Source organism: Oculina patagonica, chromosome 1 (genome assembly GCF_052425735.1).
Source record: "Oculina patagonica isolate OP01 chromosome 1, crgOcupat, whole genome shotgun sequence".
Taxonomy (NCBI): Eukaryota; Metazoa; Cnidaria; class Anthozoa; order Scleractinia; family Oculinidae; genus Oculina; species Oculina patagonica.
Genome location: NC_135758.1, coordinates 9,748,336 through 9,760,739, shown reverse-complemented (window position 1 = coordinate 9,760,739; position 12,404 = coordinate 9,748,336). Strand labels below are relative to the sequence as shown.

Below are 12,404 nucleotides of genomic sequence, written 5' to 3'. Positions count from 1 at the left end.
GAGGGCACAAAGAATTGTACGAGGGCACTATGGTTTTGTGATTTGCTCTCTGATTCCTCTACTGACCGCCATGTTTAATTGTTTGCGTTTCTAGTGTACGTTCTATAGAATGAGTAGACTTAAATGGCTAAATAATGGATTTTCGCATACAGAAAATCGTTCGTTTGTTTCTTTACTGCTTATGTTTGGAGGGCTTAGTGCTACCGTCCATAGTCCTTTTGTGGTTGACAGTGAAATCAGCGAAGTATGAGCAACACTATCGCGGCACGCAGTCACGAAGTCTTTGAATTTATGAGTGTTTAGAGTATGGCCGCTGTATGCGCAATGGAATTCGAGCGGGCTTTATTTTGTTTGTTAAACACGCTTTCAGTTCGCCCTATCCTACGCGCAACCCGCTTACAGAACGAGTAATACACATTTATCTGTTTATTCGACTTAACCATCGCGCAACACGCTTTCAGAACGAGTACTACACGTACACTTTCCAATCTTGGACATATCCTTCGAACAATTGTTATGTAATATCGTGAACTGCGTTACTGCGGTAGACGGTATATTTATCTGTTTCATTTTGCATACAGATCTAGAAAATCGTTCGTTTGTTTCTTTACTGCTTATGTTTAGAGGGCGAAGTGGTACCGTCTACAGTCGTTTAGTGGTAGACAGTGAAATTAGCGAAGTATTATGAGCAATTGTTATCGCGGCACATAGTCACAAAGTCTTTGAATTTGTAATGAGCGGGCTTTATTTTGTTTGTTATACACGCTTTCAGAACGAGTAATGCATATCTGTTCAACATATATCCTTCGTGCAATCCGCTTACAGAACGAGTAACAGATCTATTCAACTTATTCTTCGCGCAACACGCTTTCAGAGCGACTATACATCTACTTTTCAATCTTCAACATATCGGCTCCGAACAACTGTTATGTAAATTCGAAGCGCGTGACTGCGGTAGACGGTATATTTTTCTCTTTCATCTTGTCACGCTTATTAACCCAAATATTTCTTTATTCAACAGATCATCGAAGCAACTGACCGCCGAAGGTACTGAGACGAAGAAGTTCTGAGTATGAACTCAATAAACAACGCATCTTTTATTTCTCTACCTTTGTCACAGGGAACCCAAACGCTGTATTAGTTATTCATAATCTTAAAATAAAAATGTTCTTATTTACCTGCGTTCCAGTGTTTTTTTACCGGTTTGGGGGCGATTTGAGTCAGAGCGAAGGCGGTTTACGTTGCGAGTTTTAAACGGTAATCGATCTGTCGCAATGTCAATACGACGCGCCTCAATTACGTCTCAAGTTTTACTTTAACTGTTATTATTAACTCCCCGCGAGGAGAGTTAATAGTTAATGGTGTTAGTAGCTTGAGTTAATAACAATTGAAACTCGAGGCGCGTCATAATGACATTGCGACAGATCGATTACCGTTTAAAACTCGCAACGTAAACCGCCTTCGCTCTGACTCAAATCGCCCCCAAACCGGTAAAAAAAAACCACAGGAACGCAGGTAAATAAGAACATTTTTATTTTAAGATTATGAATAACTAATACAGCGTTTGGGTGCCCTGTGCCTTTGTATCTGTTTCGTTCTTGTCTTAGTTAATAAATATTAGCAGCGTTGGTGATGAAATTGCTTCAAATAAAGGCATTCACGGTTATATTGGTGTACCAGTTCACTTGGACAAATTCAAAAGTCTCAACAAATTGGATAAATACTATTTTACAAGCAAGGGGAATACAATAAAAGCTAATAAACTCCGGATGTCCGGAAACCTAAGACCTAAGAACTAAGACCGCGCGCGTTCGATGACCTAATCTAAATATGCTTTGTCTGTTATTTTCGACAAGAATTTAAACGTAAATGCATGCGGCCAAGAGGAAATTCAAATCTAGACCTTTTTATCTTTAATTTAGTGTACAATTTGAATCGCATTTAACTGAGAGCCGAATAAACAAGCTTTCTTGAAATGGCCGCCATATTAAAACGAGAACTGTGCCGTTTTAACAAAGCTGTATCGGCCCATCCCATCCTTAGTTACTGGCTTGTATGCTGGCGCCCAGTCTCCTCCCGATTCTTTTTCCGCGTTGAACGATCGAAGAAACCAACGAGAAAATAGCGGACTGTAAACAGCCTACTGTCCAGGGGATAAGTGTTATCGGAAAAAATGCACTATCCTGTTATCCACACGATGTCGATTCATCCGAAGAATCCTTTGAACAACCTTGGCCTGGGCCACTTCTCAAATATTCCAACTTCTTTTTTAATTATCTTTATAACAGGAGTGTTTTATTACAGTATAATAAATAGAGGGGTGTCAAGTAGGCATGAATAGATTCTGCTAGTAAATTCAGGAGAAGTTGCTTCACAATATACCCAAAAGTTGCTCTAAAGTTGCTCAAATATCAAAAAGTTGCAACCAAAATTTAGAAAAGTTACTTGCTCTCTAGAGTCGTTTTGTTTTTCCTCGTCTGAAATTTCACCTGATCGCGATGCCATAAGTGACTCGCACTTCAGCAAATACCAAGATGGCCGGCGGCCGGCTCTATGTTGCAGTGAATAACCGCTGAATTTAAGCGCCCGTTAGGGTAGATAGCCGCTGTCTAGATTTTGTGGGCGTAAAGCAAATGTTATTTTATTGTCATATTATTGTATATCCTTAGTTTTAATAAAATCAGTTTTGATAAAACCAGTTTTAATAAAATCCTTCGAAATGAAACGACCCTTTATGGTTCAAAAACTCAGTACTCATCTCACGGAATTCGCCTCTTCACGGGTCTCGCTCTGGACTTTTTCGGGACGCCGACTAGAGTCTCCATCTCTTTTGCAAGGCTTGGAAGGTCTTCGGCTCGCGAAAAAGATGTTAGTCTCGCCGTCTAGCAAAGTCTGGAGTAGTACCGTCTACCACTTCCAACGCTTAATATGGGCTTAACGGAAATATCTCGTTCCCGTTTCAAGGCCAAGGATTCACTCATCCCATATATCTATGTTTTTCGGTGTTTTGTAAATTTTTGGGTGCTTTTGGGGATTTTTGGGAGGAGTACGTTTTTCTCAAAGGATTAGTAAAACTTAGAGAAATAAGAAATATTGGAGATTTAATGTGATTTTAAAAATAGAATCTGTTAAAAAATAGGTAGAAGGACACCAAACAGTCCCCCTGACAGCCCGGAGTGTTCTTGCATGGGGTCAACTGTCTCGTGGTGTTTCAAAAAAATTCTTTCTTTGATCCCTTTTTAAACCTCTTAAAATTTCATTTAAATTCAGGTAGAACACCACCTTAACTAAGTCTCAGTTTTTGAGGTCACCAGTGTATTAACAGCTAGGTAAACAACTAGAGCGGTTTTCACTTGAGTGTCGAAAGTAATTTTCGTTTGCTTTTGTTTTGCATTACTACGCTTAGTGATTGGCTCAAAAAACTCGCGCCACGTTCTCAGCCAATCAGAAGTAAAACCAAAACCAATCGTAATTCGCTCGCCGCGCTTCGTGCCGGCTACATGTATTTGCTTCGAGTTTTGATTGGTTCACTGGATTGTTTGCGTCCTTTGTGATTGGCCAGAGTAATTACCTTGGTTTTGGGTTTACGACACTCCATTAAAAACCGCCCTAAATGCGAAAAAATGGCGTTTTGTTTTCTTAACCAAGGCTTTGGGACGCCTTCATAGGAAAATTGATGTCTTATAGCGACGAAAATAAACAAGAAGCAAAGGAAAGTAAGTTGTTAAACTTTTTTAACGCTTCCGGATTTTTTCTTTTTCATTTTCTTTAATGAAAACCAAAACAATATCAAAAATCAGTTAGACTATCAATCAGAATGATCTTTTCCAGGAAAAAACTGGCATTCTGAATTTTTGTTAAAACTGATGGCTTGCGCATGCAACTAATGACATGAGGTGACATCACAGATCACACTTTGTATCTTGATCGCTGAATGAAAGTGAATTCTCTCTAATAGGGCTATTCACAGGCAATATCTGAAAATCCTTTTTTTGATCAGGTTACCAAATTAAAGAAGCTAAGCTGGAAAGGAGATTAAACCAATTTACTCTTATATTGTTGTATATATTCAGTGTATGTATTGTATTGTTATTGCATTTATATAAACAACTAACTCATTTAATCTACGTATAGAGAAGACAACTCTAAAGCTTATTTACTTGTTTTTTTTTTATATATTAAATCAATATTGATCATTTACCTACCCACCCTACTGACTTACTTACTCACTCACTCACTCGCTCACTCACTCACTCACTCAGTTACATATATTTTAGTGAAAACGAGAGGATTAAGTACCTACTTAGAGCTGACAATAAACATACATCAAAAATAGTAGGTAAATATATACATTCAATGTTTCAAAAAAGGAAAGAGCTTCTTAACTTACAAACACAATGAACATTATAATTTATTTAATTTTTACATTGACATTATGAATTGTATAAGGATCTAGTTTTTGTTATTTCATGTATTTAGTAAATGTTTATAAAACCTTTGTTGTAAACGGATCAATACCTCCCTTTGGAGAGTAAGGCGCAATAAAGATATACTATATACTATACACCATTTTAATAAGTCGAGGGGCCATTTTGAAGTTTTATTTTTCCGCGAATGACGTCATTAATAAAATATTTAAAATGACACCTCGGCTTATTACAATGGTAGATACTTCATTTTAATACGTCGAGGCGCAGATGAATATTTCATTAACAACGTCATTCGCGGAAAGTTAAATATTCAAAATGGTGTCTCGACTTATTAAAATGGTGTATACTATACTATACTATACTATACTATACTATACTATACTATACTATACTATACTATACTGTACTATACTATACTATACTATACTATACTATACTATACTGTACTATACTATACTATACTGTACTATACTATACTATACTATACTATACTATACTATACTATACTATACTATACTATACTATACTATACTATACTATACTGTACTATACTATACTATACTATACTATACTGTACTATACTATACTATACTATACTATAGTATACTATACTATACTATACTATACTATACTATACTATACTATACTGTACTATACTATACTGTACTATACTATACTATACTATACTATACTGTACTATACTATACTATACTATACTATACTATACCATACTATACTATACTATACCATACTGTACTATACTATACTATACTATACTATACTATACTATACTATACTATACTATACTATACTGTACTGTACTATACTATACTATACTATACTATACTATACTATACTATACTATACTATACTGTACTATACTATACTGTACTATACTATACTATACTATACTATACTATACTGTACTATACTATACTATACTATACTATACTATACTATACTATACTATACTATACTATACTATACTATACTATACTTACTTACTTACTTACTTACTCACTCACTTTATTGGTTATTTTAAATCTCAAGGCCTATCTTCGATATAAATCATATAATATCAATTATAATTTTAAAATTGTAATTTCTACTGTAATTTATTGTCACTGAAAAGCCCCGTAAGGGGAGTGTCAAATTAAAGTATTGTATTTTATTGTAATATCAATTAAATCTCTTTTGGATTGTTCTTCAGTGCTTCTTCCTTACTGATCCAATAGCTATTATAACATAGCAAAGAAAGCCGCGCCATCAAATTCAGTCATTTATCTACGTCAAAACAATTATAAAGATTGTATTGCCAGTTTCTGCCAGTTTCACTGTGTTCAATACACATGGATTGACAGTGCAAGTCTTGCGTTAGAAGTTAGGACAGTTGAAATTTCCACTGACAAACCAGGCAGGCCCGTTCCGGACTTTTCTGACAACCGAGGCCATGGCGAAGCGCCGGAGACGGACGCGAGCCGCTAGGGGTCAAATTTCGAAATCTTAAAACCCGAAATTGCCATTTTTAGGCAATATAATTAGAAAAAGAAACACTTCTTTTGACATGTTTTCTTACTTACTAGCAATGCATAGCCTCTTATAGGAACATGATTGCAAAAATAAATTCAAGATTTTTACAGGCAAGTGCCTCGGTTCGCCTGTTACTAGCTACCATCCTGGAAACGCGTTGGCCATTTTCTTCCAGACTATAACACACCGAGAAACACGAGACAAGTTGTAATTACTGTGTTACCGTCAGCGAAGTGACATCGTAAGACGGAGTAAAGCCCGGGCCAAACGAGGATGAGAGTTGATGAGAGTTCAAACTCTCACCCTCGATTGGCATGGAACTCTCATGCACTCTCATCGACTCTCATGCGCTCTCATCAACTTTGAACGTGCTCAAATTTTTCATGAGAGTCGATGAGATTTTGACAGACTCTCGTTCTCGTTTGGCCTGAGCTGGTGATAGTCGATGGGAGTTGACGAAAACTCTCATGAGAGTTGACTCTCATCAACTCTCATCCTCGTTTGGTTCGGGCTTTTTGAGTTAAACATCGCCTAAATTGTATCCTAAGCTAAGCTACGTACAAAAAGTTCCCGAAACGATAAACTGTTTTTTTTTTTGCTCTTTATTACTGTTCCTGCACACTTGCACACTACATTACAATACAGTTACTGACACTAGATAAGCTATCTTACAAAGACGATTCTACTATTGCTTACACTACATACACTACATTACAAAAACCATACTATTGTTGCTTACATAAACGCTACTTATATCTAAGATTAATTTTTGATTAATTGTTAAGCTACTTGTATTTGACATTCATTGTTGATTAATTATACAACGTTATATGTTACGCACTATTTACAACAATTAAGATTAAAAAAGGACTTATTTAAAGATACAATAACTGCTCAAGAAAACTTGAATTTCCCATTTCTGTTGATGAAATTTAAGCCTGTCTCTTTTCTTAGCGATAAAATATTCAGTGTGTTCAATATATTTAAGCTTAGCTATTAACTGAGGTAAGAGTGGTTTTGTTTTCCTAAGCCGATTAGTATGGATTACTTGCTTACCAACAATGAGAATGTGGTTGAGAAGAGTCCAATGAGGACTTTCTTTTGTAATACCTAGCAGAATTTCGCTATCATTTAGCCTAGAAATGGTAATATTAGATTTATTTAACCAGTTAATAGTATGCGTCCAGAAATCTTTGGTAAATTTGCAGTATAAAAACAAATGCTCGAGAGATTCTTCGTACTCTCCACAAAACGTATATAACGAGGTATCTGTTAGCCTCATTTTATTCAACAATTTGTTAGTATATATTATACGATTAAGTATTTTAAATTGAAACATTCTTGTTTTAATGTCTAAGGGCACTTTATGTGGTGTTAAATAAATCTGATTCCAGTCAAGATTTTGATCATCAAATAAAGAGTGATATTTTAATTTTGCAGTAGGTTGGACGTGTATGTCCGCTATAAGAATCCAGTACAATCTTTTGCTCGTGAGTTCATTTAGCTTAATTTCTTCATTATAACAATTGAGCACAAATTGAGTTAAATCCGAATTTGTGGTGGTATTTTGCTCTAGTGCATTAGGGGGTTGTGGATTTTCGAGTTTATCAAGACTCTCCATGACTCTGGAAGTGCTTTTGACAGACCAAGAATTAAGAAATAATTGTTCAAATTCAGCCCTTTTTCTCTAAAGAAATTTCAAGTTTTTAATTTGCCGTTCGGAAGAAGGATGTCTTTTATCTTTACAATTCCAGCCATATATGATTTTTTGCAAAATTGAGGTTTGCCATCAATACGCAGATGTTGATTGTTCCATAGTATTTGATCCATGATGGCGTCTCGCGAGGTCATTTCTTTAGTATTGACTGTTGCCCAGGTCTCAAAACACTCGCGATAAAATCTAGGAAGGTGATTAGGTAGATCAACAACATTATAATTACAATGAAGAAGGAGTTTATCGCCGTGATCTTCAAGAATCCGTGAGAGAATAAGTTTCCAAGGGCTATAATAGTTCTCAGTATACTTCTTCAGGCAAATGATTCTCTGGTGTTTGATTGCAGACTCCACGTGGGGCATTTTCAGACCGCCGTCTTTATACTCGCTGATCAGAGCTAAGCGTTTGATTTTATCTTTTTCGTTCCATAAAAAATAAAACATCACAGAATTAATCTTTTTCAAAAAATCTTTGTCTGGATTTAATACGGAAGCACGGAACATGAGTTTTGGCATTGCGAATGTTTTGCTAATTTGAATCTTGCTGAACACAGTTAAATTTCTCCATTGCCAGCCATTCAAGGTTTTCTTTAAAGATTTAAGTATTGCGTCAAAATTAAGGTCATGTTTTAGGCGAGAATTATAAGTGAAATAAATTCCCAGAATCTTCATAGGTTCATTAACAGTTTCTATACCCAAATTTTGTTTACAATTAAACGATAAACTGGTGATTTTACGTACCGTACTTACTCGAACGAGAGGAAACTATAAAGGAAAAAGTTGATTATCGTTAGTTGCTATAAAGTTGGAATGCTATTCAAATTCAAGGTTAAGGCGAAACGACGTTTCGGTGTCATATCTGGGCACCAATATCAAGTAAAGAATGTAACCGGAAAAATAATATATACTTAAAGTAAAGGTGTGATTAAGAATAAATTAAATTAAGACTAAAGAAAACATCTTTGTGACTTAAGCAATAAAATTGACCACACACTACAGCCGGTTTTTAGAAGCCGAAAACTTGATGGTGATGATTTAAGTGCAGGAACATAAACCACATGTGATTCTTTAACAATGCTTTGTATAATTTTGTATGTGATCTGTGTGATGCAGAATACGTCGGCTATACTAGCCGTCACCTACACCAGCGCATTGATGAACACCGGTTTTTCGCCATCGAAAAACACCTGAAGAATGATCACTTAGTTGACAAAATTGGCGACCTGACAAGAAACTTCGCCAACCTAAATAAATGTCAGGGAAGGGTTGATTTCTTAATCTTCTAAATGCTGTGAATTTCGCAAGAAGAAACCTAGTCTCTTCGCGCGAAAGTATTTTATTTTAAATCACACCTTTCCTTTTACTAGTATATATTATCTTTTCCTTTGCATTTGCGTCCTCTAATTAGTATGGGTATATTCCCGGCTTCAAGCGGCTTTGACGCTCTACCAAAGTTTTTCTTCTTCTTCTTCTTCTAATGGTACCAAGATGACACCGAAACGTCTTTCCGTTTTTTCTCCTATATATATAGTTAACTGTATTTCCAAGGTTAAATCACTTAACAAAAACAATATAAATTCGACTGCTTAAATCCGAGTTTTGCCTGCAGAAACTGTTGTAATTTCATACATCAATAATACACTTTTCGTCGTGGAATATCTTAGTCCACATGAGTTCAGTTATTTTTATAACAAATGGCAGGAACAAAACGTTCGTTACAGGAGTAGTTAATGAGCCCTCTTTATCACTGCTGTTTACGTCAGTCGCGTAAAATAACGCAAAGTTAACACTAAATATTGTACCCATTAAAGAACATAACAAATGGTTGAAAAACACAAATAAGGCTCCCTTCAATAGTAATCTCTTGTAACGCGAGTGACCTTGTTCCAGATTTCGAACTTCAACATGATTAAGAGTTCCGACCATTGCTAACATTGTAAAAGCATTCAGTAAATCCATGATTAAGCATCCAATGGGCATTCCTCTTTGTAACGCAGGGGAATGTATGACCAAAATTACAGCACCCGCGACGTAGAGCGCAAGAAGAAATATCAGCGTCCAAGACCTTGGCAAACGAATCAGATTCCTGAGAATTGTGAGGCAGCCCACAAAATGTGGTGATGTGGCAACGATTCCTAGAAAAATCCAACAGTTTATTGTATCCATACCATTAGAGAAGATACATTCTGCATTTTGCATGTCCGCATCGTCCGCAACGACCTCGTTCCCACCATGGTCGGCAACGACCTTGTTCCTACCTAGAAACGGAAGCGGAATGCGTCAGATATGTCCAGGATTGAACGCTAATGAGATGCACGTTCCTCATGACAAGCATCACAAAGTGTCCTCATTAATAAAAGTTCACCAAAACACACCAAAATCTGTCAAATATGAAGTAATATGGAAATGTCTAATAACACAGTCAAACATAGTACTCATTAAACAATACTTGCCTTCATTCCTGTAAGTAATTGGAAAGCCTAGTAATATTTTAGATGCATTTATTTTTACTATTTCGTTTTCAGGTTTGCGCGGCTCTGATGGAGGATTAGAGGGCGGGGTGGTTGGGGACGAGGTTGTTCCATCGCTGGTATTTTTCGTGTTTGATGCATCTGTGGCAGGGGAACAGGATGACACATTTGGGAGGTTGTAATGTATTGACACAACTACGTCAGTCACCAGCAGCAGTGAAAATACAATCCAAAGAATGCCCCTCCAGGAAAAATGTTTGCAGCACTTCCTTCGCCGGTTTAACGAGTTGCCTTCTGGTAATAGTGAAGTAGTTTCGTCTGAAGGCATGACGTTTGAGTGAAGTTCACCAGTTCGTAGACAGAAAACCAAAAATCTTGCCCGCAAACCCTGTGAATTGACAAAATGCCCCTTTATTAGTCGTGCTCCTGCTAGTTCCAAACTTACGTGACTTAAGGGGCTCCTTGTTTGCTACCCATTTGTTGCTAAGAACAGGAGAAAGGTTTCTGACATCATATTTTGGAAACTAGAGCTCACAGAGATAAGCTTTTTGCACATGTTTGTGCCATTGAAGAGTCCTTCAAGTCACGCGACCAGAAAAATACCTCCCAGAACTCAAACGTTGTGTTGATTTGGAAATTAAAGTAAGTGCCATTACAAAAAGATATTCCACAAGTTGAAGCTCATTAAAAGTAATGACGTTATAAATGTCATATTTGCAGACCGTCTTTCTTCCATAGCATGTCGTTTTTGTGTCTAAACGTAATTTGCTTACGTTGTCTTGACGTTTCGTCGTTTTTCGTGGAAGGCGCGGTGTCCTCATGGTTAGTGCGCTGGCCCCAGTTGTTCAAAGGGTGGATAACGCTATCCACCGGATAAATCCCTAAAATTTCGCCCTATTCTGTTAAGTTACACTAATAAAAATGACAAAAAAATGAGTTGGTAATCACCTTCTCCTGCTGAGCGATCAGAATAAAACCAGAATCTATCTTTGTCAACAACAGGTGCTTTCTCTGCAAAATAATCAAAAATAACAAAAATTAAACAAAGTTTAATAAGTGTATTACTCCCCAAGCCCACACTTTCAATTTCAATTTCTCTCAATTTCTGGCATTTTAACGGGAGAACAGGAGGGCTTTCACTTGAAATTAGTAACAGTTAATACTCATCATCATCAGCCATTCTCATCCTCATTCCTCACTTAATACTCATCATCCTTTCCATCCTTTTATATACCGCTCGTCCCTGTCCCTCCTCTTCCTCTTCACTCCCCTCTCCCTCGCTCTTTTCGTCCTGTTCATCCTCCTCCTTCTCCTCCGCCTCATTTTGTCATTCCCGTTCTTATCCGCCTGTCTCCTACTTTTTGTACTTTTCTTATCCGCCTCTGCCTCCTCCACCACCACCACCTTCTCCTCCTCCCCTTTGCACTCCTGTTTATAATTCTAATAATCCTTATTCTATTTCCCCATTCTATCCACGTGTTCCATATCCTCCGTCCCCGTGCTAATCGAAAATCATATATTTTGGCCCGAAATTGGGAAAGGGTTTAAGACCCGAGTGGCAAAACTTCATCAAAAACGCCGAGGAGTAGCCCCGAAACGTTTTGTTATTGAAACTACAGACAGGTCATAGTCAGGGTCATTCCATTATGAATTCATTCTTTGATGGTTAAATCTGACTAATTTGCAATTTCCACCTTTTCTTGTCATGTAACCACTAAGATCTTAAGCTTCCAGAATCCACGTTATAATGCACGAGTACACACAAAACAGTGCTTTTTAGATCTCATTTCCTTCATCTTACTTCCTCGGTGATACAGACATGCAGGAACAAGGCACGCAACATACGCAAACAGTTCAATTACAATTCAGTATTCAGTATTTTCTCATTACGCTACGTAACGCTGTGTAGTGTCTATAGAAAGGACTTAACCTTCTCAATACATCACGATTAACCTCATATAAGCGTCAGAAAAAAATATGCACTGCGACGTTTCAATCCCCTCGCCTTGTAAAACGAACCGAACCTAAAAATCCGGGAATTCCCCCAGCGTTCTCACAAATAGAACAGAAATAAATTACGACATGAATGTCCGGGTATATTCTCGTCCCCAGAGCCCAACGGCACTTTAGGGATAGTTCACCTCCCCAAATCGTCTTTACATGTCAATATGTTGTGGAAATTCTTCTCTGCTCTTCGGTATGTGATTCAATGAAACTCTCAATGTTCGCTCAATGTGGCGGAACTTGACCAGTATACGGA

General features: G+C 37.1%; 1 protein-coding gene across 3 annotated transcripts in view; it reads right to left on the bottom strand.

The window, feature by feature from the left end:
• Nucleotides 1-12,404, bottom strand: part of LOC144656402 (uncharacterized) — a 103,459-nt gene that overhangs the window by 50,080 nt on the left and 40,975 nt on the right. Inside the window, exons 2-5 of one of the 3 annotated variants that reach the window (XM_078516635.1) lie at nucleotides 12,128-12,168; nucleotides 11,093-11,155; nucleotides 10,123-10,532; nucleotides 6,534-9,927 (exon numbers count right to left, since the gene is read on the bottom strand). The exons of 1 other annotated variant lie outside the window; for it this stretch is intronic. In XM_078516635.1, the coding sequence (XP_078372761.1) occupies nucleotides 9,297-9,927; nucleotides 10,123-10,472 (981 nt within the window). In that variant the 5' untranslated portion in view covers nucleotides 10,473-10,532; nucleotides 11,093-11,155; nucleotides 12,128-12,168 and the 3' untranslated portion in view covers nucleotides 6,534-9,296. Of the gene's footprint in view, nucleotides 1-6,533; nucleotides 9,928-10,122; nucleotides 10,533-11,092; nucleotides 11,156-12,127; nucleotides 12,169-12,404 lie in introns of those variants that run through there. One more of the 3 variants, XM_078516628.1, reaches the window with a different exon arrangement.